Source organism: Myotis daubentonii, chromosome 13 (genome assembly GCF_963259705.1).
Source record: "Myotis daubentonii chromosome 13, mMyoDau2.1, whole genome shotgun sequence".
Lineage (NCBI taxonomy): Eukaryota > Metazoa > Chordata > Mammalia > Chiroptera > Vespertilionidae > Myotis > Myotis daubentonii.
Window position 1 is genome coordinate 41496676 of NC_081852.1, and position 25540 is coordinate 41522215.

General features: G+C 36.6%; 1 protein-coding gene and 1 pseudogene across 3 annotated transcripts in view; one reads left to right on the forward strand and one right to left on the reverse strand.

The window, feature by feature from the left end:
• Nucleotides 1-21165, forward strand: part of TBC1D12 (TBC1 domain family member 12) — an 87442-nt gene extending 66277 nt beyond the window's left edge. For all 3 annotated transcript variants that reach the window (XM_059660841.1, XM_059660840.1, XM_059660843.1), the window contains 9 exons: nt 858-975; nt 2080-2186; nt 8188-8268; nt 10706-10794; nt 11788-11859; nt 15176-15304; nt 16058-16167; nt 18207-18465; nt 19339-21165. In XM_059660841.1, the coding sequence (XP_059516824.1) occupies nt 858-975; nt 2080-2186; nt 8188-8268; nt 10706-10794; nt 11788-11859; nt 15176-15304; nt 16058-16167; nt 18207-18465; nt 19339-19407 (1034 nt within the window). In that variant the 3' untranslated portion in view covers nt 19408-21165. The remainder of the gene's footprint in view (nt 1-857; nt 976-2079; nt 2187-8187; nt 8269-10705; nt 10795-11787; nt 11860-15175; nt 15305-16057; nt 16168-18206; nt 18466-19338) is intronic.
• LOC132214159 (ubiquitin-ribosomal protein eL40 fusion protein-like) lies at nt 8383-8759 on the reverse strand (annotated as a pseudogene).
• Nucleotides 21166-25540: the final 4375 nt, after the last annotated feature.

A 25540-nucleotide genomic window follows, 5' to 3' on the forward strand; every position in this document is an offset into this window, starting at 1 on the left:
TTAACTCATGCCAAATTTTAGTTTATTGATTATGTATACAGTGGGGCCTTGACTTACGAGTTTAATTCGTTCCGTGATGGAGCTTGTAACTCAAATTACTTGTATGTCAAATCAAAAAGTGAACGAGTGAGACACGTGATGCTGGGCTGATGTTGTGGCGTTCACTGTGACGTTCGCTGCGCCAACTAGCGGTGGGGTATCTGAAGCTGGCTCGTAACCCGAATTTTAGCTCGCAACTCAAAGCAAAAAATCGGCCGAGAGACAGTTCATATCTCGAAAAACTGTATTCTATTTATAGTGGGGCCTTGACTTACGAGTGTCCCGACTAACGAGTTTTTCGAGATACGAGCCGTCTCTCGGCTGATTTTTTGCTTTGAGTTGTGAGCTAAAATTCGGGTTACGAGCCAGCTTCAGATACCCCACCCCTAGTTGGCGCAGCGAATGTCACAGTGAACGCCACAACATCAGCCCAGCATCACGTGTCTCACTCGTTCACTTTTTGATTGGGTATTCGAGTAATTTGAGTTACGAGCTCCGTCATGAAACGAATTAAACTCGTAAGTCAAGGCCCCACTGTATGTGATACTGTAATCTATTTAAATGATTTTTTTGGCCTTTGTTTCATTTTGTAGAATAGGAGATGTTATTTTAAAATTATATTAATTAAATTCTTTTTATTTCTGTTTTTTATCACCTTCCCTCACCCACCCTTTTTCCTTTCTCTCTTCTTTTTTTCTTCCTTCCTTTTATTAAAATATTCTTTTTGAGAATGCCTCTTTCGTAAGCTTAGGTAGAAGGAGAAGGGAGTTTTGATCTAGCTCTTTTGTATTGAAATAATTTTTACTTGTTTAAAACAGAAATTAAAGAAGCACATAAAAGGAAAAAAATAATGAAAGAACGATTCAAACAAGAAGAAAATATTGCAAATGCAATGGTAATTTGGATCAATGAAATATTGCCCAATTGGGAAGTAATGTAAGTAAACAGACATTTCCTGAATTCCAGTCTTTCTCCAAAGATCTCATGTTTCCAATTCTCTATTTTTTTATTACTTCCACCATGTAGCTTATGCTTTGGCTAATTTATGCTGTTAATCAATGTCTGAAAATTTCATGCTTATTTCTGTGTCTTTGCTTTTATAAAACCGTCAGTTTCTGATACCTACTTTCTTTACTGATCACTCTCTGCCTCTCAGAATCTTACCTATCCTTTGAGTCCCATTTGAAATGCTAGTTGATTCATGAAGCTTTTTTTTCCTTAGTTACCATATTTTCTTAATTCTAACATATCATTCATTTATTGCAAGGTACACTATTGATATCATAGCAGATTTTTGGAAAGAAAATACTAAAGCATGTACATTCGTTATAAGATGCATTTATTAACTATAAAGGTGATTTTTAATATGCTTCTCAAGAGAATGTGAGATATATGTATACCATAAAATATATGATGTTTTCCATCTGTAACGTCCCGTTATATTTCTAGACTAATGTACTTTTTGCTTTACTTTGTCTTTCATTTTTTTATAATATATTTGTGCATGCCTTATCTTCCCTCTAGACTAAAGGGTGGGAGATGTCTCCTACAATGTTTAATATAGGATATGCATGGGGAATTTGTTGAATATTGGACATGTGACATATTATATTAGGCTCTTTACATAAGTAATCACATTTGATTCTTACAACCTTTATTCCCACTTACCTTATAGGGAAGCTCCAGGTCAGACAGGTTAAGTGATTTGCCCAAGGTAATACAATTAATGAATAGTTAAATCAGATTTGAACTCAGGTCTATCTGACTCTAAAGCACACACTCTTTAAGCAGACTGTACTGCCTCTCAAAAGATGAGAGCCTTACCCGTAATAAATACTTTGTAATTTGGTTACTGAATTGACAACAAATTTTTATGTTCCTTTTATTCTGTTTTTCATAATTACACTTCTCTGATTCTTTCATTTTATCAGTATAAATGGCAGCTATAGAAGGAGTTACCTTTAAATTACTGTTATCTCTCTTTAGGATACTATGTTTTAAAAAGTAACTTTCTCCTTTTTTCTTCCCCTTTAATTCTAGGCGTAGTACAAGAAGAGTTCGAGAATTGTGGTGGCAGGGATTGCCCCCTAGTGTTCGTGGGAAAGTTTGGAGTCTAGCTGTAGGAAATGAACTAAATATCACTCCTGGTTTGTATTCTATATTCAGTTACTCCCACACATACAAATAGCCATCTCCAGAGTTACAAAGCAGATTAGCAGAGTAGCAATTTAAAAGGGCATTACCAAGTATAATGTGGTTTTAGGAGCATGCTTCATTCCCCATCCCTCTAAAACCTGGTAAGACTTAATAAGTTTACTATATTTCATACTATCAAAAATAAGATATGTGGGTTTTCCTTTAATTTACAACCATAAATAATATTCTTGACACCCAAATATCTTAACTTCAGGTAACTACAAAAACTTCTGAGATTCTAGGTAGCACTGGAGATTATATATATATTTTTTTTTTTATGTTCATATATATATATATATATATGTATGTATATATATATATATATATATATATATATATATATATATATATATATATATATATATAAATTAAATATAGTCCAGTTGTGGAAAGGTTTCCCCTTTATTTAAAAAAACATAAATATTGGGGGAAGGCTAGAAATTTATTTTTCATCTCTACTCAAACTAGTCCTTTTGGATTTGAAAATGTTAAGAGGAAGACTCTTAAGGAATTGTTTCATTTTCTTAAGTTTCTTAAAACTTTGAAGAGTAGGAGTAAAATGTAGAGTAGTTTTGATGAAGTTAAAAAAAAATAATAAAATATGCATAATATCAAATGGGGGAAATGTAAAATAATAATAAAAGGTGCTACATCAGTCTGAGTGATAATGATAATGGTAGATAGGTAATGAACACACAGTACTATATACAGATGCTGTATTATAGAACTGTACATCTGAAACCTATATACTTTTATTAATCAGTGTCATCCTAATACATTCAATTTAAAAAAAAAAAGAAACTTCAATTGAACAATGTTTGAAATAACATCACTTATTTTTATATATTTTGTGGCACAACAACAAGTGCTGTCATAGCCATTTCTGGAAAAAAAAATTTATCTTCCAGCAAGCATATTGGTCCAACTTTGAATTTCCAGTGTCAAAACCACTATGGCCAATGAAGGTGTTCCCAGAGTGGGATTTAATTGCATAGCCTGCCCCCATCCTTATTTATGTATTGCTTACTCTTTGCAGCAATAAAAACTAGTACATTCTTGGATTTATCTGGTAAAAAGAAAAAAGATTTAGGGAATCTAGTATAATATAAATAATATATTGTTACTATTACTTAACATATTTATTTACATATTTATTGAAAAAGATTCAAGTAAAGTATAAACTGTATGTTTCTTCCCCCTCATCCACCTTGGTTCCAGCTTTCGATCCTACTTATAAGTACAAATAAGCAAATTGGGGGATATTCTTCCAGATCTTTTTCTTGCACATGAAAAAGTGTATTTCTACATATGATAAATTTTTAGGCTTCTCTCTATCTTCTTGTTATTTGTTTTCCACACAAAGAGGAGTTTATGTCCTGAGATTATTCATTAGCTTGCTTTTAAGCAATAATCTCTCCTGAATATCCTTTTATGTCAGCACATACAAATGTACCTTAAGCATACTACTGTAGCTGTACTGTATTCCACAGTGTGGCTGCACTATAATTTAGCCATTTTCCTAGTGACAATCAAATCAATGACATATATGTTAAAAGAACATCAAGGTGCTGTTGTTTACCTTTCAAATCAAAAGTTATTAAAAAGAATAAAAATTACCATATAAATTGTGGCTGAAAATGATTTAGAATTATTTGACAAAAGCCTTAAAAAGCATAACTTTTGACCTAATTATTCCAGTTCTAAGAATCTGCTCTAAGGAAATAATCAGGATTGGGTGCAAAAGCTTTTCTGTAAGAATGTTCATTGCAAAAATCTGCATTATATATAACTGGACAGAATTATAACAAAAATATTTAGTTCTAAAAGTGATGCCAACTTTGAATAGCACGATTATGTATGATTTTTAAAATTCATTTTCAGATATCCCATAATGAACACTTTTTTTTAACTGGACTTTTATTTTAAAAATAGAATTTAAAGGAAGAATTAAGAGTTTTTAATTTAGCTTAGAAAAAGTTAGATCCTATGTGGCTTAACTCTTCTTTCCAATAAAACAAAGGTTTCTTTTGCCTTCTGTGCTTGGAACAGATTAAAAGGAAATGTTTTTATATTGTAGTTAGAACTTTCAGTTAGATTATTAAAATCCTAAATATTAAGGATTGTTGAACATACTGTAATTGTTTAAAGTCTTAGGAATTGGTTTTGGAAACACATGAGACTATGAAGCATTGGTAGCTATTTGAAATTTTGTTTGCAGTCTTGTTTTCTTGAGAACTTTGGCTTTAGAATGTTAGGTAACCTGGTAACTTAAACATTGAAATATTGGTTAAGTTGGTTTTAACCTTTTAAGCTTGAAATAACTGGGCCATTTATTTTCAAAGTAATTTTAGGTTTTCTCTAATAAAACAATTCAGGAATGGACTGGGTATTCATCTCTCTCTCATTAGTGGTGGAAAGGAAGCTAAATTTTGATCAGTAAATTTACTTTATATAACCTTATCTACTTTCAATGGCTATAATAGTTTGACTCCTTACCTATTGTATTTGTTTTAATCATGAAATTCATAACAATTAGGGAATAGTAACAGAATAAGGGTTCTAATGTCAGTCAAATGTGGTTCAAATCTTGGTTCTACTATATCTTAGATTTGTGACCTTGGGCAAATTACTTAACATCCAGTAGTCTTAGTTTTCTTCATCTGTAAAATGGGGTTAGATTGTTAGCTATCTCAAAGAATTGTTCTAACATTTTTTTGTGATAATGAGTATAACATTACAGTGAAAGTGAAATTTGCCAAATATGTACAATATCATCATTGTCAGAAATATAAACTGATCTCAAAGTATTTTCGGTTCCTAAGGTACATCTCTGCTTCAGAACTTTACATTTGTAGATTCAAAATAAATAAGTATAACATGCAGAGTCAAGCAAGGAATTGAACTGAGATGCAGGTCTTATAGATTAGAGCCCCAGTGCAGATTCGTGCACTGATGGGGTCCCTCAGCCTGGCCTGTGCCCTCTCACAATCCAGGACCCCTCGGGGGATGCAAAGCTGCAGGCGGCCAAGGAGGAGCCCAAGCCTGGGCCAGGTGCCATGCTGCTCCCGCTCATCCCAACCCCACTGCGCCTGCCACTGCTGTTCAGTAGCGCTGCTGCGGAGGCGGGAGGCAGGAGAGGCTCTTGCTGCCACAACTGCGCTTGCCAGCACCTACCCTTTGGTCAGCTGAGCAGCGCTCCTACTGTGGGAGCACACTGACCACCAGCGGGCAGCTCCTGCGTTGAGCGTCTGCCCCCTGATGGTCAGTACGCGTCATAGTGACTTCTCCAACAGTTGACTGGTCACAGGGTTTTTATATAGAGAGATAAGCACTGTAAATCTTCCCTTGAGAAATGTCCGTTGATTTTTTGTTTTGTTTTAATATTTTTATTTTCTTTTAGAAAGAGAGGAAGAGGGAGAGGGAGAGAGAAACAGTGATGTGAGACAGAAACCTTGATCGGTTGTCTCCTGTACACACCCTGACCCGTGACCCTTTAGTGCAGTAGTTCTCAACCTTCCTAATGCCACGACCCTTTAATACAGTTCCTCATGTTGTGGTGACCCCCAACCATAAAATTATTTTCGTTGCTACTTCATAACTAATTTTGCTACTGTTATGAATCGTAATGTAAATATCTGATATGCAGGATGTATTTTCATTGTTACAAATTGAACATAATTAAAGCAGTGATTAATCACAAAAATAATATGTAATTATATATTCAATATGTGTTTTCCAATGGTCTTAGGCGACCCCTGTGAAAGGGCCGTTTGCCCCCCAAAGGGGTCTCGACACACAGGTTGAGAACCACTGCTTTAGTGCATGGGATGACCCTCCAACCAACTGAGCCATGCCGGCCAGGGCAAATATGACATGCAGAGTCAAGTAAGGAATTGAACTGAGATATAGATCTTCTTATTATAGATAAGTACTGTAAATCTTCTTTTGAGAGATGTCCTTTGATGTTTTCAAATGCATTACCACAGTTTTACTTTTGGGTCAATTTTGTAGATTCCAGAGTGATGGATTTGTTTGGTGAGCCTTCTTCCAAGACAGTTTTAAAAACTAAGTGCAGTAGTGAAACTGGACCTGGCTTGGAAGCAGTTTGAAATAAAATGTATGAACTTCAATTTGGTTCCTAATAACTGCAAAAAATTCTATATCTAAGTTTAAAACTTATATCTAGCTCTTATACCAAATGGAGTGGGGCACTCCATTTATTTTATTTTTTTAAATAATACATGTATTTTTTATTGTTACTAGTATTACAGATGTCTCCCCCCATGGATTTCTTACACTCCTCCCTACCCTCTTCACCTTAGAGATGCCTCAGTTTGTTCCAGGCCTCTGGTCCCATCTTGTTCCTCCCCAGGGACATTTGCTGAGCCACAACAGCTTTTTTTTTTAATATATATATATTTTTTTATTGATTTTTTTTTACAGAGAGGAAGGGAGAGGGATAGAGAGTTAGAAACATCTGTGAGAGAGAGACATCAAACCAGTTGCCTCCTGCACACCCCCTACTGGTCATGTGCCCACAACCAAGGTACATGCCCTTTACTGGAATCAACCCTGGGACCATTCAGTCTGCAGGCCAACGCTCTATCCACTGAGCCAAACCAGTCAGGGCATATAAATAATAGAAATTTTGAGTTTGATTTCTTTCCAAACCATTAGTAATAATGAAAAGTGAACAGAGAGATCAGAATAATGAGTCTGTTTGAAATATATCTAGTAAGTTATTTTATAATCTGATTCTTGGCAATATAAGAATACTTATTATGGTCTAGTCCAGTGATGGCGAACCTTTTCAGCTCGGCATGTCAGCATTTTGGAAATCCCTAACTTAACTCTGCCGTGTCACATATAGAAACTTTTTGATATTTGCAAGCATAGTAAAACAAAGACTTACATTTTTGATATTTATTTTATATATTTAAATGCCATTTAACAAAGAAAAATCAACCAAAAAAATGAGTTTGCATGTCACCTATGACACGCGTGTCATAGGTTCACTATCACTGGTCTAGTCATACAATGGAATATCTGTAATAATAAAAACATAATATGCTAATTAGACTGGACATCCTTCCAGATGAAGCCGGGGTTGCGAGGGAAGCCTGGGTCCCGGGTGCCAGAGGAAAGCCTGTGCCAGCAGCCAGGAGAAGGAAGGCCTACCCTTGCATGAATTTCATGCATCGGGTCTCTATATATATTCCAGTGTGTGTGTGTGTGTGTGTGTGTGTGTGTGTGTGTGTGTACACAAACACACACACACACACATATATATATATATATTGGAATATATATATATATATTTTAAGTGACTGGGCTCTTAGAGTAAAAGATAGGGGTAGAGATTTTTGTATGTGACCCTTTGACTAAAGTTTATGTAGCTTAAGACAGCTGTATCATAATGGAGAAACCAGTTTCAAGAGAGAAGGAAGCAAGAACTAGCATTTATTGAGGGTCTATAAGGTGTCAGAAGCTTTACATAAATGGTCTTGTTTAATCATCAGTAACACATGAATAGATATTATTTTTCTCCATTTTAAAGACGAAGAAAGCCAAGTTCCAGAGTTATAAATCCCACAGGTAGTAAGTGGCAGAGCCGGAGTTTGAATCTAGGTCTGACTGATTCCAAAAATCATGTTTCTGCTATTGTACAATGGCTCCTTTAGCAGAAGCGTCTCTACCTGCCTCATACATACATTCTATATTGTAGCTATTTGGATGGCTGCTCTGGAATATTTTCATTTGCTACCTTTCTGGTGCGTAATAAATAGTTTTGGTAGAATTGAGTACTTACATTTGCTATTTTTTTATGCCAGCTACATAAGATATGCCTGACCTATAATGGGATCATGTTTTTCTATTTTTAAGAATAAAAATAAAAATATGTGAATATATTTCTTTCCTATTATTGATGAATTTTTGTTCTCCCTCACCCAGAACTTTATGAAATCTTCCTATCAAGAGCGAAAGAACGGTGCAAAAGCCTCAGTGAAACAAGTTCAGAGAATGATACAGAAGGTGTGATTATTACTCTTTTTCTTTTCAATGAAAGGGAAACTATTGAGGCCCCAGAGCCACGGGATTCAGGCAGAAGGCTACCCTGCGGGCCCGAGGAGGAGGTGTGGAGGGGCCTTATTTAACCTTCTTGGGGCACAGGTTGTTGGTGTGGCTGTACTTCTTGCAGCAGTTGACAGCAGGGGGTGCAGGCAGGTGTAATACTTGCGGCAGATCATTTTGTCGCAGTTATGCTTCTGGGCAAGCTGGCAGAGGGAGGGCTTGATGATACCATCCTGCAGGTGAAGCACCAAGTGCAGGGTGGCCTCTCTGAATATTGTAGTCTGAGAGGTGTGGCCATCCTCCAGCTGTTTACCCACAAGAATCAGACACTACTGTTCAGGTGGGATGCCCTCCTTGTCTTGGATTTTAGCTTTGACATTCTTAGTGGTGTCACTGCCCTCAACCTCCAGGGTGATGATCTTGCCAGTCAGGGTCTTCATAAAGATCTGCATCTCTTCATCTGCTGGGGAGGCTGCTCCGACCCTCGTTGAAGAGAAAGGGTGTGATTATTTTTTGTTAAAAATTTTTGGATGGAAGTCCAGTCACTGAAGACTATGTCATGATTATTACCATGTGTCAGGAACTATAGAATTGCTTTACATATGTTATCTACTCTAACGTTAATAACTCTTTAAGTAGGTGATATCCTGGATGATATAAGAGGAAACTCAAAGTAGTTAATTTATAAGCAGTGAAGCCATGATGTAAACACAAGCAGTTGGACTCCAGAGCCCAGGATTTAATCATAGCCATTAAGGGTAATGGGGGTGAAGTATTTTTAGGCCAACGTGTTTTTTTTAATCCCCACCCGAAGATATTTTTCCATTGTTTTTAGAGAGAGAAGGGAGGGAGGGAGGAAGGGAGAAAGGGAAACATCAATGTGAGAGAGCTCTATTGATTGGATGCCTCCCACATGTGCCCCAACTGGGCCAGGGATGGAACCTACAACCCAGGTACATGCCCTTGACCAGGAATCGAACCCGAGACCCTTTGGTCACAGGACGACACTCCAACCATTAAGCAACACCCACCACGACCCAACTTTTAACTTAAAGATAGATGATCTTTATACCTCATTTGTGACCTCCTGTCTCCACTCTCACTGACTTTCACTTCCTAATACATACTTTTTATAATTCTTGTGCCTAATCTTTGTTTATTTAATTCACTCATATGCTCCTTTTATTCCTCCACTCTTATCAATTTTATTCCTGATCATTTTGGAAAAAAATCTTTTTTTTTTTCTGTTATCATAATTTATTAAATTTAGGTAAATTTGTTCAACCAGCTCTTGTCCTTAAATTATGGAAAGCCATTTGTCTGCCAGGCACTTTTCTTTCTGTATTTGTTCTACTTAGTAAAAAGCAAACCCTCTTCTCTTGCCTGTATGTACAACTCTAAAAATGAACATGGCACCCTAACCGGTTTGGCTCAGTGGATAGAGCATCGGCCTGCGGACTCAAGGGTCCCAGGTTCAATTCCGGTCAAGGGCATGTACCTTGGTTGCAGGCACATCCCCAGTAGGGGATGTACAGAAGGCAGCTGATCGATGTTTCTCTCTCATTGATGTTTCTCTCTATCCCTCTCCCTTTTTCTCTGTAAAAAAATAAAATACATTTTAAAAAATAAAAATAAAATAAAAATGAACATGGCTTAGGATAGAGAAATGGTGCCTATTGCATAGTGGTTTTCTGTGAGTATGTAAACATCCCTGTTAAATTCGACCACTGGTATCCACTCACCTAGGAAAGGTTTTTCTCTTTCTAGGATTTAAATTCTCTGGACCTCTCTGTGTACACAACTCTGTTATGCCTTTTTTTTTTTAAATATATTTTATTGATTTTTTATAGAGAGGAAGGGAGAGAGATAGTTAGAAACATCGATGAGAGAGAAACATCGATCAGCTGCCTCCTGCACATCTCCCACTGGGGATATGCCCGCAACCAAGGTACATGCCCTTGACCGGAATCGAACCCGGGACCCTTCAGTCCGCAGGTCGACGCTCTAGCCACTGAGCCAAACCGGTTTCGGCTGTTATGCCTTTTTTTAAAATGATACTTGAAATGTTTTTATCTAGTTGTTATTGTGAGAGTGATAATCTACCTACCCTCTATTAAAAACAAAACAAAACAAAAAAAACCGTACCTTTTTTTTTAAAAAAAAAAAGGAAGTAGAAAACCTTCACCATATAACTTTCTGATAAATGTATAGATATATTCTTCACAGAAGAAGCTCTAAATTCCAGCAAAAGCTGTGTGGCATTTCTTTAAGTTCCTGGATTGTTCAGCTTTTAACTTTCCTTAAATACCATATATTCCATGTAATCATTCTGTGTTTATAAGATTGAACTGGATATAGCCAAGTAATAATTGTAACTTTATTTACCTGGCAAATATAGGTGTATCTATTGCTGATCGGGAGGCAAGTCTGGAATTAATTAAGTTGGACATATCCCGTACATTTCCATCTCTCTACATCTTTCAGAAGGTGAGGGTTTCTAACCAAGTTTTTAACTACTTCTAAAAAATCCAAGGGAACATAATCTCCAATTCATAGCTATTACTATTTAAAGGCAAAACTATAAAAATTGGGGAACTTTATATTAAAAAATGTGAAACTAGTAGGAAAATTTTAATGGAAATTTTATTACTTTATTCCACTGACTAAATGCATTGCAGTGAGCATAGCACATCATAATTTTATGTAGTAGGTACTGGATTAATTATCATCAAGGTGGATTTCTTTGTTTTACTTTTTATTCTGTAAAATATTTGAAATTTAACTGTTTTGCCTAGTAAATTGTGTAAATATAAAGGAATTTGTCCCCAAATTTAAATTTTTTAGAATTACTTTTGAAATGGGGTTGGGGGGTGGGGGTTGTTTCTGCAGAGACTATTAAGAAGTTCCTTAAAAAAAAAAAAAGTTTCTTACAGGGATATAAAGTACAGCATAGGGAATATAAGGAATAAAGTTGCTTATACTTTATGAGAAATCATTACATTTTATGTGTAGTTCATATTTGACTCAAATCTTTAATATATGGAATTTCTCTATCTTTAGATTAATAAAATGACAAACATTTTTACTATTAAGATAAAAATTAATAGTAAACTTAATTTAGTGTAGCTTGATGGTATTTTTTTTTTTTTTTTGCTGAAGTTGTATTATATAAAATGGAACATTCTGTTTTCCTTGTAATCTTATTGTACCAAATCCAGAAGTCTTTAAAATTGTACATAAACTTTATAGCTTATGTCTCTCAAAAGAGTTTGACTTTTTGTTGTTTAGGATTACATATTTTTAAATTAATTATTTAGAAAGCATCTTGGCAGAGTGCATTTAGAATATTTCTGACAATGATTAAATATACTAACTAAAATTAATCTTTTGGGAAATGCTAAAGTTTTTTAACATGATATTTGACAAGTAACTTAGAGACAATTATTTGTATAGTATGACATTTCATTTTTCTCTTCAAAGGGTGGCCCATATCATGATGTTTTACATAGTATCTTAGGGGCATATACATGTTACAGACCTGATGTTGGTTATGTAAGTATTTGTTTCCATCTGTTTTTTTAATATAACCATTTTATTATATTGTAATCGCTCCAAAATGTGTATATCTCTGTGTCTTTTTTCTTCAGGCCTATCAACTTATCTAGAGAGGAACCTTTCCTTCTCCTACCAGAGGTTTATGAGGCTGGCTGCCAGCTTTCTGGGAGAGCAGCTGGGGATCGCACCATGCAATTTGTAAACTTGCATTTATTGCCACTGCTGTTGGTCTGGTGCCTTCTCCCCTTCTCCCTAACCTTTCTTTCCGTGACTGTGCCTCCAGGTTGAGTGAAGCATAGGGGAGGGAATTTGCTCCTTTTACAGATTGTCAATCAGTTCTAGTTTTGTTTTATTTTATTTTACTCACCTGAGGATATTTTTTCCATTGATATTTAGAGAGAGTGGAAGGGAGGGAGGGATGGAAGAGAGTGACAGATGGACATCAATTCAAGAGAGACACATTGATCGGTTGCCTCGCACATGCGCAACAGCCAGCCCGAGGATTGTACCTGAAACCCACGTACATACCCTTGATCAGGAATCAGATCCATGGCCTTTTAGTGCAGTGGTTCTCAACCTTCTGGCTCTTTAAATACAGTTCCTCATGTTGTGACCCAACCATAAAATTATTTTCGTTGCTACTTCATAACTGTAATGTTGCTACTATTATGAATCGTAATGTAAATATCTGATATGCAGGATGGTCTTAGGCGACCCCTGTGAAAGGGTTGTTCAACCACCAAAGGGCTCACGACCCACAGGTTGAAAACCGCTGCTTTAGTGTGACAGCTGACATTCTAACCATTGAGCAACACTGGCCAGAGCAGCACTTTCCACCTTTTAATAAAATAAATGATTTACTTGTTGTTTATTGTGTATCTTTTCCTTCTAAACTGTAAGAATCTTTTATTCACTGAACTATCTCAAGTACCTAGAACAATATCTGTCATCCTATATAATATACTAAGTGTTCAGTCATCTGGTCGTCTATTCAACCAATCAAAGCATAATATGCTAATGATATGCTAAGGCTGGCAGACAGTTGACCAGTCGACCAGTCACTATGACGTGCACTGACCACCACGGGGTAGACACTCCGACTAGTAGGTTAGCTTGCTGCTAGGGTCTGGCCAATCAGGACTGAGCAAGATGGGCCGGACATGCCCTTGAGCCCTTCCACAGTCCCTCCACAGCTGGTCAACCTCCTGTGTCCCTCCCCGGCCCCGATCGTGCACCGGTGGGGTCCCTCCGCCTGGCCTGTGCCCCCTCGCAATCTGGGACCCCTCGGGGGATGTTGGAGAGCCAGCTTCGGCCCGATCCCACAGGCCAGGCTGAGGGACCCCACTGTGCACGAATTCATGCACTGGGCCTCTAGTCTTATATAACAAAAGGCTAATATGCAAATTGTCCTCTTGACCTGGAGTTCAACTGGGAGTTCGACCAGGGGGCAGGGTCAGCTGGCCAACCGCCTACGGTCCCTCCCCCCAGCTGGCCCCACCCCCGATCAGCTCCCCACCAGCTGGCCAACCACCCGAGGCCCCTCCCCCCAGCCGGCCCGGCCCAATCAGGGCGGGCCACCAAACCCCAACCATGCACAAATTCGTGCACCAGGCCTTTAGTATGGTGATAAGCACCTAATAAATATTTGTTGAGTGAGTGAATGAATGAACAAATGTACAAATGAACATACAACAAAATAGAGTAAATTGTGCCAGGTAGTCACCCTTTTGTGAGGTCTCTAAGATTCTTCTACTTTAAGACAAAGGTGAGAAGATGAACGTTTTATGACGGTTCTGGTTAAACATGGCAAATTGAACAGTCACAGAAGAAGCCAGAGAACTAAGAGGACAAATAATGGGTCACAGAAGCTAAAGGAATTCTGCTTAGCGGTTAGGATAGTGCCCATTGGGTTTTACAATGAATACCATTGGTCAACCTGGTTAGAGAAGTTTCAGATAGTATAGTAATGGAGTGGGAATTCAGATTGAAATGTGCTAAAAAATGTAAAGGTTGCTAAGAAGATTGAAATAGACAGAGGTATTATTGCAAATATTCTTAAGGGCCTCTCTGTGTAAGTCTATTATACAAATCTCTACCAGAAGTAAGTACTTGATAAACTTTTTTTTTTAATGAAAGAATGAATATTTTTACAGTAGCAGTTCCATGCCATTTGCTGCTCAGAAATGTAAAATAGCTCTGTATAACTCTCAAACAAGCACCTAAGATAGCTTAGCCTTTTACTCGAGGCCTTTTCCAATTTGTAAATATAACCTACTTTTTCTAATTTCTCCCATTATTCCCATTATAAGTCTTGTGTTCCAACCTAGCTGGTTCTATATGTCTTTACTCATACATCATTTTCTTTTCGGATTGGCTTTTCTCTTATTTCCTCCTACTACTTTTCCAGGAATCCAGCCTCACTCTCCCAACCTCCACACCTTTCTTGGAATTTCAGTGGCACTTCTCATAGATTGCTTTTATTCCTTTTTAAAAAATATTTTTATTGAGTTCTAGAGAGAGAGAGAAAGGGAGGGAAAAAGAGAGAGAAATATGGATGTAAGAGGGAAACATTGATTTGCTGCCTCCTGCCACAGGTATATGCCCTGACCAGGAATCAAACAGTCAACCTTTCAGTGCCCTGAATGATGTCCAACCAACTGAGCCACACCAACCAGGGCAATCTCTTTTATTCTCAGTTCCTCACTTCCTGCCTCAGACAGATGTGTTATAACAATGAAGACCATAACCTCGTTTTTATTAAACTTTGTGATTCTATATTTTGAAAGACTTCAGAGGAAGATGAAATAAACTAGTACACTGAGATAGGCTATTGTAGCAAGTAAAAGCTGATATTTTTTCCAAAATTTTTATTTATATATATATATATATATATTTTATTGATTTCAGAGAGGAAGGGAGAGAGAAACAGCAATGATGAGAGAGAATCATTGATCTGCTGCTCCTGCACACCCCCTACTGGGGATCAAGCCCACAACCCAGGCATGTGTCCTTGACTGGAATTGAACCCGGGACCCTTCAGTCTGCAGGCCGATGCTCTATCCACTGAGCCAAACCAGCTAGGCCAGAAAGCTTTTCTTTTTAAACCATACCATATAGTCAAAAAATTTAAAATAGATTTTATAATTATTAATGAGTTCTCTGTATTTACCTTTGTTTGTTGTGGGGAAAAGAAATCTTAGTTAATTTTACCTTATAATATTACTTTGTAATTTTTCAGGAATGCAATAAAATAAACACTATGGAATTATTATTATTATAAAACAATTTTGATTAATTTCCTTTCCCTTTGAAGGTCCAAGGGATGTCCTTCATAGCAGCAGTTCTTATTCTCAACTTGGAAGAGGCAGATGCCTTCATTGCGTTTGCAAATCTCCTGAATAAGCCATGCCAGTTGGCCTTCTTCCGTGTGGACCACAGCATGGTATGCACATTGGGAATGAGTCATGTTTTTTGTTGATTGTCAGTTTCAGAGTCTGAATGCCCTTTTAAATATGTTTTTATTGATTTTTAGAGCTAGAGGAAGAAAAAGGGATAGAGATATAGAAACGTCAATTGGCTGCCTCCTGCACGCCCCTTTCTAGGGATCAAGCCCGAAAACCTGGGCATGTACCCTGACCAGGAATCAAACCTCAGTCTCTTAGTTCCTGGGTCAATGCTCAACCACACCAGGTGGACTGAATGCCCTTTTAGATTGTGAAAACAATAGAAGACTAATCTGATCTAAAAATAAGGTTTTCTTATGCTGAGTGAAATAAGTCAGGCAGAAAAAACTAAGAACCATATGATATTTGCTCATGTGAAATATAAAATTGAAACTCGTGGACACAGACAGCACTGGAGTGGTTGCCAGAGGGAACAGGAGATTGATGGGGGCCTAATATATAGTGATAGAAGATTATGTGACTTTGGGTGGTGAGCACACAGTGCAACATACAGATCTTGTAACATAGAAGCCTCTATCTGAAACCTATATGATCCTATTAACCAGTGTTACCTCAATACATTTAATAAAAGAGTAATATAAAATAAACTTTTCATTGAAGTATAGTTTTATGAATGCATGATGAAGACTCAAAGAGGTGCTAAGCAAGAGTTAATTTATAATTGAGGATTTATTTAATTTCTCTTTCTATAGCCTACTCTTTAATAATTTTATTGATATTTCCATTTTTAGATGTTGAAATATTTTGCAACATTTGAAGTATTTTTTGAAGAAAATCTCTCCAAACTATTTCTTCATTTCAAATCTTATAGTCTTACACCAGACATATACTTGATAGACTGGTAAGTGATAACTTATGAACACGAAATATAATAATTAAAAGGAAACAGAGTATAACTTTTTGTGTGTTTTAGGAACTAAAGTAAACTCATGCAAAGGATCATGAATATAAAAAACTCTTCCCTTACAAATAAAGAATCTCACATATTTGTGGGGAGGCATTTGATTAAGAGCATGGACTCGGGTTGAAATCAGAATCTCAGTTTGTGTTTCAGTTTCTTACCTACAAAATGGGAATAATATATTTTGAGTTGTAGTGAGGGTGTTTTACATGGATTATCTCATGCAATACCTAGTTCATACTAAGCTTTCAGCGCTAGTTGCTATATCTTGTTAACACACAAGGGCTTGTGATAGTTATTATAGCGTGGTATTTTTTTCAAAACTGGGGGCTTTGTTTTTTTTCAAGGCTTTGTCCAGCTTTCTGACAGGAATGATGTCTTATTAAGGTGCTAATGTCTTTTTTCAACTTTACAATTCCAGCTTCTCTGTTTAAACTTAGAGGGTTTGCCCAAGACTTTGGTGAGCAGTAGCCAGTTGATTATAGAATGGCAGGTGAATTTTGCCAAAGAGATGGAAGAGTTGATCTTAAGATAGGTTAAGAGTACATATGAAACATTTAAACCTTAAATCCTAATCATTTGAAATCAGTGGGTTTCATGTGAATTTTTAATATAGAAAACGAAATTAGTGGCATTGAGCAAATATGACATCTTCCCAGTTATTTGGGCTTCTATATTTATTTAGACTTTTTTTTTAAAAAAAAAAAGTTATTTTTCAGTGTATTCTCTTTCATTCCCACTAGGAACGTTAGAGTTCCTCTGGATTATGTCATGGGACCCAGAGGACCAAGATCAAATATTAAATTTGTAAAGAAGGGGGGAAAAATAACTCAGTTGTCAGTCTTGATGACTGAACATGAGGCACATCAGGGTCACAACTGATATAGGGAACAGGATGGAACTGATAATGAGCAAGTACCACATATTAGAAACTGCCTAGGCACTATGTGTTTCTACTTTAAGAAGTAGACATGGATTTTTGTTTCACTGCCTCTTTTGAATTTGTTATATACAAATCCTAGAATCAATTGTGTGGGAAAAATAGGAATAAAAAAGTGGCAGTGGTAATAAGTCTTTTGTTGTTGTTTGTTTGTTTTTTGTTGTTGTTGGAGTTTTTAGTTCCCTTTCTCAAGTTTCATCAGCCCTAACCTGTAAAACACAGTCTATGTAAAAACTGTGTACTTTCTTTGCCAATGCAATTTTAAGGAGAAGTTCTCTAGCACCTATTCTCCCTACTTCCCCAACCAGAATGCTACCCTGAAGCACCACTGGATAATAAATTACATGATCAGACATTGTCAGCAAGGAGGTGAAAAAACCATTTTGGTGATTCTGTTGGAGCATATACATTGCTCCAAAAGAAGTAGTAAGTAAAGTTTGGTTAAGGGGGAAAAAAAATAACCAGTGGATGTTTGTGGAAGGAGAAGAGAAAAGAGAGAAGCTTTATAATTTTGTATTTAGGTTACTAAAAGATGATACTTGGGTTTCTTATATAATAACAATAACTAACTTTTATTGAGTATTTCTTATGTGCCAGTCACTGCTCTAAAAACACTTTACATATGTTAAACCCTTTATTTTTAAAAACAATCCTAAGATGTAGGTATTATCTTTTGTTTACTAATGAGGAAACAGGTACAACAAGAATAATCTTGCTCAAAGTAACACAACTAATAAGTTGCATATCTAAGATTCAGACTCAGGCATTCCGGTTTCAGAGCCATACCCTTAACAGCTAGGCTGTTCTGCCACTTTAGTGTGTATTGGGCCATGTCTCTACATAAGGTTGTAAATTCACATAATCTACTTATGTATTACTTAATTTTGTTTTACTCAAGCTCTTTGAGGGAAGAAGCTATATTTTATTTGCCTTTTTTATCCCTAATTAAGCAGTGGGTTTTTTTAAATATAGAGATGCCTAATGAGTGAATGAATAAATAAATGAAATTTTTCAATGACTATTTTCCCCCTAATTTTAGGATCTTCACCCTATATAGCAAATCACTACCACTTGATCTGGCATGTCGAGTCTGGGATGTATTTTGCAGAGATGGAGAAGAATTTTTATTTAGGACTGGATTAGGGATCCTGCGATTATATGAAGATATTCTCCTGCAGATGGATTTTATTCATATAGCACAGTTTCTAACTAAATTACCAGAAGATATTACATCAGAAAAGCTGTTCAGCTGTATTGCAGCGATTCAGATGCAGAATAGCACCAAAAAATGGCCTCAGGTAGAGTGACATTTTTCTACTTCTAAAAGATGTGTTAAAACAATCAGTTGACTTCTTAAAAAAAAAAAAGAAAAACAATTATGTATTTCTCAAATGTTAGTGCTTAAATTAAAAAAAAATCTTTTAAAAATAATTCTTGACTTTAAAAGAGCAAAAGTTGAAAACAGATTGCTTCTCTTTCACCTCTCCAAATCTATGGATTTATTTTTCTGTACATTCAGTAATATTTTATGATTTTAGTGAAGTACAACCTACAATAGTCTTTGCCAAAGCAAATGTATTATTATTTCTGTATTTCAAATAGACAGCAATTGTATTAAGCACCTGTTGTGTACTAAGGATTTGCAATAGAAAGAAAATAATGGATGATCCTGGCTTTTTAGATGCTTAGACTTGTTAGGAAGCAACCATTGGCAGTCTAAGTAACATAAAAGATAGTAGTATTATTTGCTCCATGAATGATAGATAATAGGAATTATAAATAAGCTCAGTTTTATTGCTTATGAAAATGAAATGTAAGGATATTGGTCCAGAAAATGTTCTGTTATTAAATAGTAATTTAAGACTACAGGATGGGGCAAAAGTATGTTTACAATTGTGAGAACACAAAATACAGAGTTTATTCTTGTTTTATTATTTATTAATTATTATATTATTTTCCATATGAACAACTGTAAGCCTCCTTTCCCCCACCCTGTATTTAAGAAGTGATGAAAACTGGAGACTAAAATATATATCATAAAATTGGGTTGAAACAAAAGGATTTGAGAATGACAGTCTCAAACTTAAGTGTTGATATACTATAGTTATTTAATTCTCTTAAATCTACATGGTAGTTTTTTGAGGATTAATCTTTACTCTGTATAATTTCAGGTCTTTGCATCTGTAATGAAGGATATTAAAGAAGGAGACAAGAATAATAGTCCTACTCTGAAAAGCTAATCTTCAAAATTAACAGACTAATTGGAATTTAAATGTCTTTTGATAAAAGGTTGTTGTTTCCTATGTAAAAAGGATGGAGAAATCTAGAAGAATCAAGACATGGAAAACTGCTGATTTTGAATTCCATGGCTGAAGTAATTGAAATAAGTAATCTATTGACAGTATTAATTTTTTTTAAAGTATTTTATAGGGAGAGTCATTTTACAAAAGAAAAAGTTTAAATGACTAGTTCATACTCCATAATTTGGAGTGAACAATAATGCAATAAAAATTTTTTAACAGCTTTGAAGATACTTTAAACTTTACATACATCTTTTTTTTTTTTTTTTATTATTAACAGTTACCATACAAGCACTTTGGAGGTCAGAGTAGGATTGTTAAATACTACTTTAACTTCCAAAATACTATTTGAAAGTACAGATATTGTCTATCTCAGGTTCTGACCTTTTAAAATTTTATAGACCAAGAATAAGCAACTTTGGTTGTAAATTATTTAAGTTACTGAAGTTGTTTATCTTCATTCACAGGTTGGGGCAAATCTTGGTTATCTGGGAACTGGAAATACTTGGAAAGTTGATTTGCATATGTTTTTCCACTGTATCATGTCTATTTGTTTTTTAAAGAGAATTGTTTTTTCCCTTAAGTAATCCCTATTAAAGAAATTTAGCCTTTCTGTTTCTAGTTTAAAAAATTGTTCATCTAGTAATTTAAGAAAGCTAATTGGTAGAATCTTTGCACTTTAGTGGACTGAAGACTTGATTTGGGGAGTAAGTCCATAAATATAAATGAAATTTTTTTTTCCCACTGGTAAGAGTAAAAAAGTATGAATTCTGACAGTTCTTGGCAAGACTTGATATCTTTTAGTTAAAATTCCTTCACTGTTTGTAGAAATAAAATGTTAATTTCAGTTTGAAATTTGAAATCTTAATATGTAACCAAGTCTATGACTTGTAAAATACTGTGCATAATTTTCTAATCAAAGTAAATAAGAGTAAAAGATAAAGTGAACTTTTTTCTAATGAGTCTAACTTTGATGGTATAGTGGATAGACAAATTATTAATTATTGGTAAATAGACATTAAATTTATTATAATATGTTTAATTCTTGTACCTAAAATAAATCACTTGAATATTATGAGTGATATATAGTATGTTGTTTGGTTAATAATTACATTTATAGTGTGCTTTTATGTTGCACTTTGGTTTAAAACAACACAGCACACTATTTCTGTTAGTGGTATATTATCTTCAAACTAACAAGCCTGAGAATCTTGTTAGTGTAGTGACTGCCTCTTTAGGAGTATGGGACCAGATGTGCCTGGATATTTCTACCCCATGGGTCATTCTAGCCTAGGGACCATTAGTGGAACCCTCGGAAGTTAATTCCTGTCATAGGAGCTTCCTTAGTAGAAACTAGTAGTGTAATAAAATATTGAGGGAGTACTCAGGGTCTTATAAAAGATTTTACAATAACATTTTGACTCTGGTAAATACTTCCTTCACATTGGTGACCCTGATAGAGGGAATGTAAGCCCTGGCAGTAATCTCATTGAGGTTATTCTACCTGCCTGAGTTTAATCTTCCTTTGTGTATTTCTTTCCTGAGTTGGACCTAAGTTACTGTATTTCTTTTTCTCATTTTTATTATTGTACAGTTTCTTTACCTTTCAAGTATAAATGTATATATAAAATGTAAATACAAGGAATTCACTAAAAACCACTATTAACAATTACTGTGTAAATAAAACTTGTAAGCAGAGTAATTATGTGAAATGAGTCTTCATTATTTTGGGGATATCTGGTTTATGTAACCACATTTGGAGGAAATAAAAGGAATAAACTTTTTAAAAATATATATATTTTATTGATTTTTTACAAGGAGGAAGGGAGAGGGATAGAGAGTCAGAAACATGGATGAGAGAGAAACATCAATCAGCCACCTCCTGCACACTCCCCACTGGGTATGTGCCCGCAACCAAGGTACATGCCCTTGACCGGAATAGAACCTGGGACCCTTGAGTCCGCAGGCTGACGCTCTAGCCACTGAGCCAAACCAGTTAGGGCTGGAATAAACTTTTTGTTGCCAAATTTTTCTTCCAAGGGATATACTAGGCCTTCAGCCTCTTGAGACTGACAGTACTGGCAGCTAAAATATTGTATTGTATCATGCCTTGTACCTCCCATAGGAGTTATTTACATAGTCAATATATGAGAGTTTTTCTTTTGGTTAAAGTATATTTTCAATTAGAATAAAACTTTTCCTACAGCCCCCAAAATACTGTGAAATTTAACATGGTGTTTCATTTTGTCTATATCTACACTAATAAAAGACAAACATGCAAATTGACCATACCTTCGCTACACCTTAAGCCACGCCCTCCAGCCAATCAGAGCAACTATATGCAAATTAACCAACCAAGATGGCGGCTGGCAGCCACGGAGGTGGAGCAAGCAGGAGGCTTGGTTGCCCCAATGATGGAGGAAGCCAAGCTTCCCACTTGCCGCGTTGGGCTCTGAGCTCCACTCAAAGCAACAAAGTTTCAATTATAGAAGGTAAATAAACCCCAGGAAAAAAAAAGAAAAAAAGGAGAGGCTGGGAGCTTCTGTCGCTGGAGGGCTTGGCCAGCCTGAAAATGGCCCTCAACCCCTCACCCAGACTGTCTAGGCACCCCAGTGGGGACCCCCCACCCTAAAGGGGGTGTGGCCAGCCTGAAAACAGCCATCAGCCCTTCACCCAGGCTGGCCAGGCACCCCAGTGGGGACCCACACCCTGAAGGGGGTGTGACCAGCCTGCAAACACCCATCGGTCCCTCACCCAGGCTGGCCAGGCACCCCAGCGGGACTCCCACCCTGATCCGGGACACCCTTCAGGGCAAACCAGCCGACCCCCACCCATACACCAGGCCTCTATCCTATATAAGGGTAATATGCAAACTGACCCTAACAGCAGAATGACTGGGAATGACTGGTCACTATGACACACACTGACCACCAGGGGGAACACACTCAATGCAGGAGCTGCCCCCTGGTGGTCAGTGTGCTCCCACAGGGGGAGCTCTGCTCAGCCACAAGCCAGGCTGATGGCTGCCAGTACAGCGGTGGTGGTGGGAGCCCCTCCCACCTCCTCAGCAGCGCTAAGGATGTCTGACTGCAGCTTAGGCCTGCTCCCCACTGGCAAGTGGACGTCCCCCGAGGGCTGCCGAGCTGTCAGAGGGATGTCTGCCAGCTTGGGCCCGATCCCCCAGGGAGCAGGCCTAAGCCAGCAGGTGGACATCCTCCAAGGGGCCCAGACTGCAAAAGGGCATAGGCCGGGCTGAGGGACCCCCCACCCCCCGAGTGCACAAATTTTTGTGCACTGGGCCTCTAGTATATATATATTTGTCTACTTAATCAATATGTATATTTCTCACTTCATTGTCTTTTTAGCCCAGGTCTATGTTGTATTATTTAGTGCTACTAGAAGAACCCAGTAACTATCATAGTTTTCAGAAATCACAGAACATAGTCATAGTTTTTGCTGATTTATTCTGCATTGATGACCTTCATATAATGTTCATGGTTTGAGTATATTTGACTTACAAAAGTTACGTGACATTTGCAAAAAAGCATTGAGATTTTCAAAGCCTCTGACTTGAAGATAACGGCTTTTATTGTAGCTTAGGGATTAATGCTATTTTTATCTAGAAAAGTAAATATTTTAGGGTCTATACTGCTGGAGGGTATAATTCTAAATCATATACTCATGGAAACATTTACATAGCTTCATAATGCCATACAATTTATTTTCATTTTTTCATAACCTATTTTTGTTTAGGTAATATAAAACTATTTTGTATTCCAGGAGTATATTCAAATAGAGATTGGTATAAAAGAGGCAAAAAAATACGTGAGGTAGCACTGAAAAATTAGATTTTAATTTGCCATGACTAGTTGACATAGTATCAGTAAACAAAGTCTTGCCTAAGGGGAAAAATTGATTTTTGTATCAAATTCGTATTATTTTGATGTCAGAGCAGTATCTAAAATATGAATTCCCAAATGTAATAAAATTTAATTAATTAGAACTTCACTGTTTCATAACATGTAAAGACAAAAATTAAAGTTTTTTTTTTAAAGATTTCAGGGAGCCCAGCCAGGTGTGGCTCAGCGGTTGAGCATCGAACCAGGAACCAAGAGGTCACCGGTTCGATTCCCGGTAGGGGCATATGCCCAGGATGCCAGCTCGATCCCCAGTGTGGGGTGTGCAGGAGGCAGCCAATCAATGATTCTCTCTCATCATTGATGTTTCTATCTCTCTCTCCCTCTCCCTTCCTCTCTGAAATCAATAAAAATATATATTAAAAAAAAATATTTCAGGGAAACTAGCCACTTCAGAGAGATAAGAAAGCCTTGGCCTTCAGATATGTCATATATATATATATATATTCAGTATGTTTTTAATTGATGTCAGAGAGGGAGAAACATCAGTGATGACAGAGCATCATCAATTGGCTGTCTCCTGCACGCTCACTATTGGGGATCGAGCCCAAAAACCAGGCATGTGCCCTGACATGGAATCAAACCGGGACCTCCTGTTTATGGGTCAACGCTCAACCACTAAGCAATACCAGCTGGGCTATATAAATATTTTTTTGATGCTCACCGGAGGATATGTTCATTGATTTTTAGAGGAAGAGAGAGAGAGAGAGAGAGAGAAACATTGATCAGCTGCCTCCCGTAAGGGCCCAAACCCACAACTCAGGTATGTGCCCTGATTGGGAATTGGGCACCTCCACCTTTTTGGTGTACGAAACAATACTCCAACCAACTGAGTCACCCAGCCAGAGACTTGCAACCAGGGAGCAGAATAGGCAGCAGCTGCTCATCCCAGGCTAATCCCCTGAACCAGGTCTTTAAAAATATTGTTTGCTTGCTAACAGTTTAATTGCAATGGAAGTTAATTACTTGGCACTTTGATGAATGCAGGAGCATTTGTTAAGCTCTGATTATTTACCAAGTACTCACTTTAATATTTTATTATTTTTAAATATATTTTTATTGATTTCAGAGAGGAAAGGAGAGGGATAGAGAGAGAGAAACATCAATGATGAGAGAGAATCATTGATTAGCTGCCTTCTGCATGCCCCTACTGGGGACCAAGCCCACAACCCAGGCATGTGCCCTTGACTATAATCGAACCCAAGACCCTTCAGTCCGCAGGCCGACAATCTATCCACTGAACCAAACCAGCCAGGGCTGACTTTAATATTTTAATAAGCAAAATAAAGTTACCAGGCTTGGGAAGTTAGCAAAATTGCATTTCTTTCTAAACATTCTACCATTCATATTGATCTGCCCTTGATTCCAATTAATGAGATTTTACTGTGTGTATTTCATTCTGTGCATTGGGTTTATTTTCTAATAAACCCCAGGAAGGAAGTCTGAATTTTTAAAAAATTGCATTGCAAAAGTGTTTAATTTGTTGAACATTTAAGTAAACATTAGTTTCATGATTTTATTTAAGGCAAAATGACTTGTACTATTGTAATGTATTTGGAAAATTACTTTGTAACAAAAATGTAAATGATAAATACAGACTCAATACATAAAATTGACAACAATGGTGTATATATACATTTGTTCTCATTCTCATCTGCCAGCATAATACTCTGCATAGTGGTGTTATAAAAGCAGAAAGTAAAACTTTAAATTTTTCTGGTCTAGGCAGTATTGATAATCAACATTGTAAAGTAGTTGATGTATTTTGATTATCACCTAAATCACATGGCTTTTAATTTTAGCATCTATATTCTTAAACTTTGAAAGGGAAGTATTTACAACCTTTGTAGATTGTAAAAGGCTTTGAGTGCTATGTTTAGACTAACTTGAGAAAAACTAGAAAGTGTTTGAAAGTGTTCTATTCTTAATATACTAAGTGATTTTTAAACAAATTATGCTGCAATAAGGTAATTTCTCATCATTTTGTTTTAATATTTCTTTTTTTTAAATATATTTTATTGATTTTTTACAGAGTGGAAGAGAGAGGGATAGAGAGTTAGAAACATTGATGACAGAGAAACATCAATCAGCTGCCTCTTGCACACCCCCTACTGGGGAGGTGCCCGCAACCAAGGTACATGCCCTTGGCTGGAATC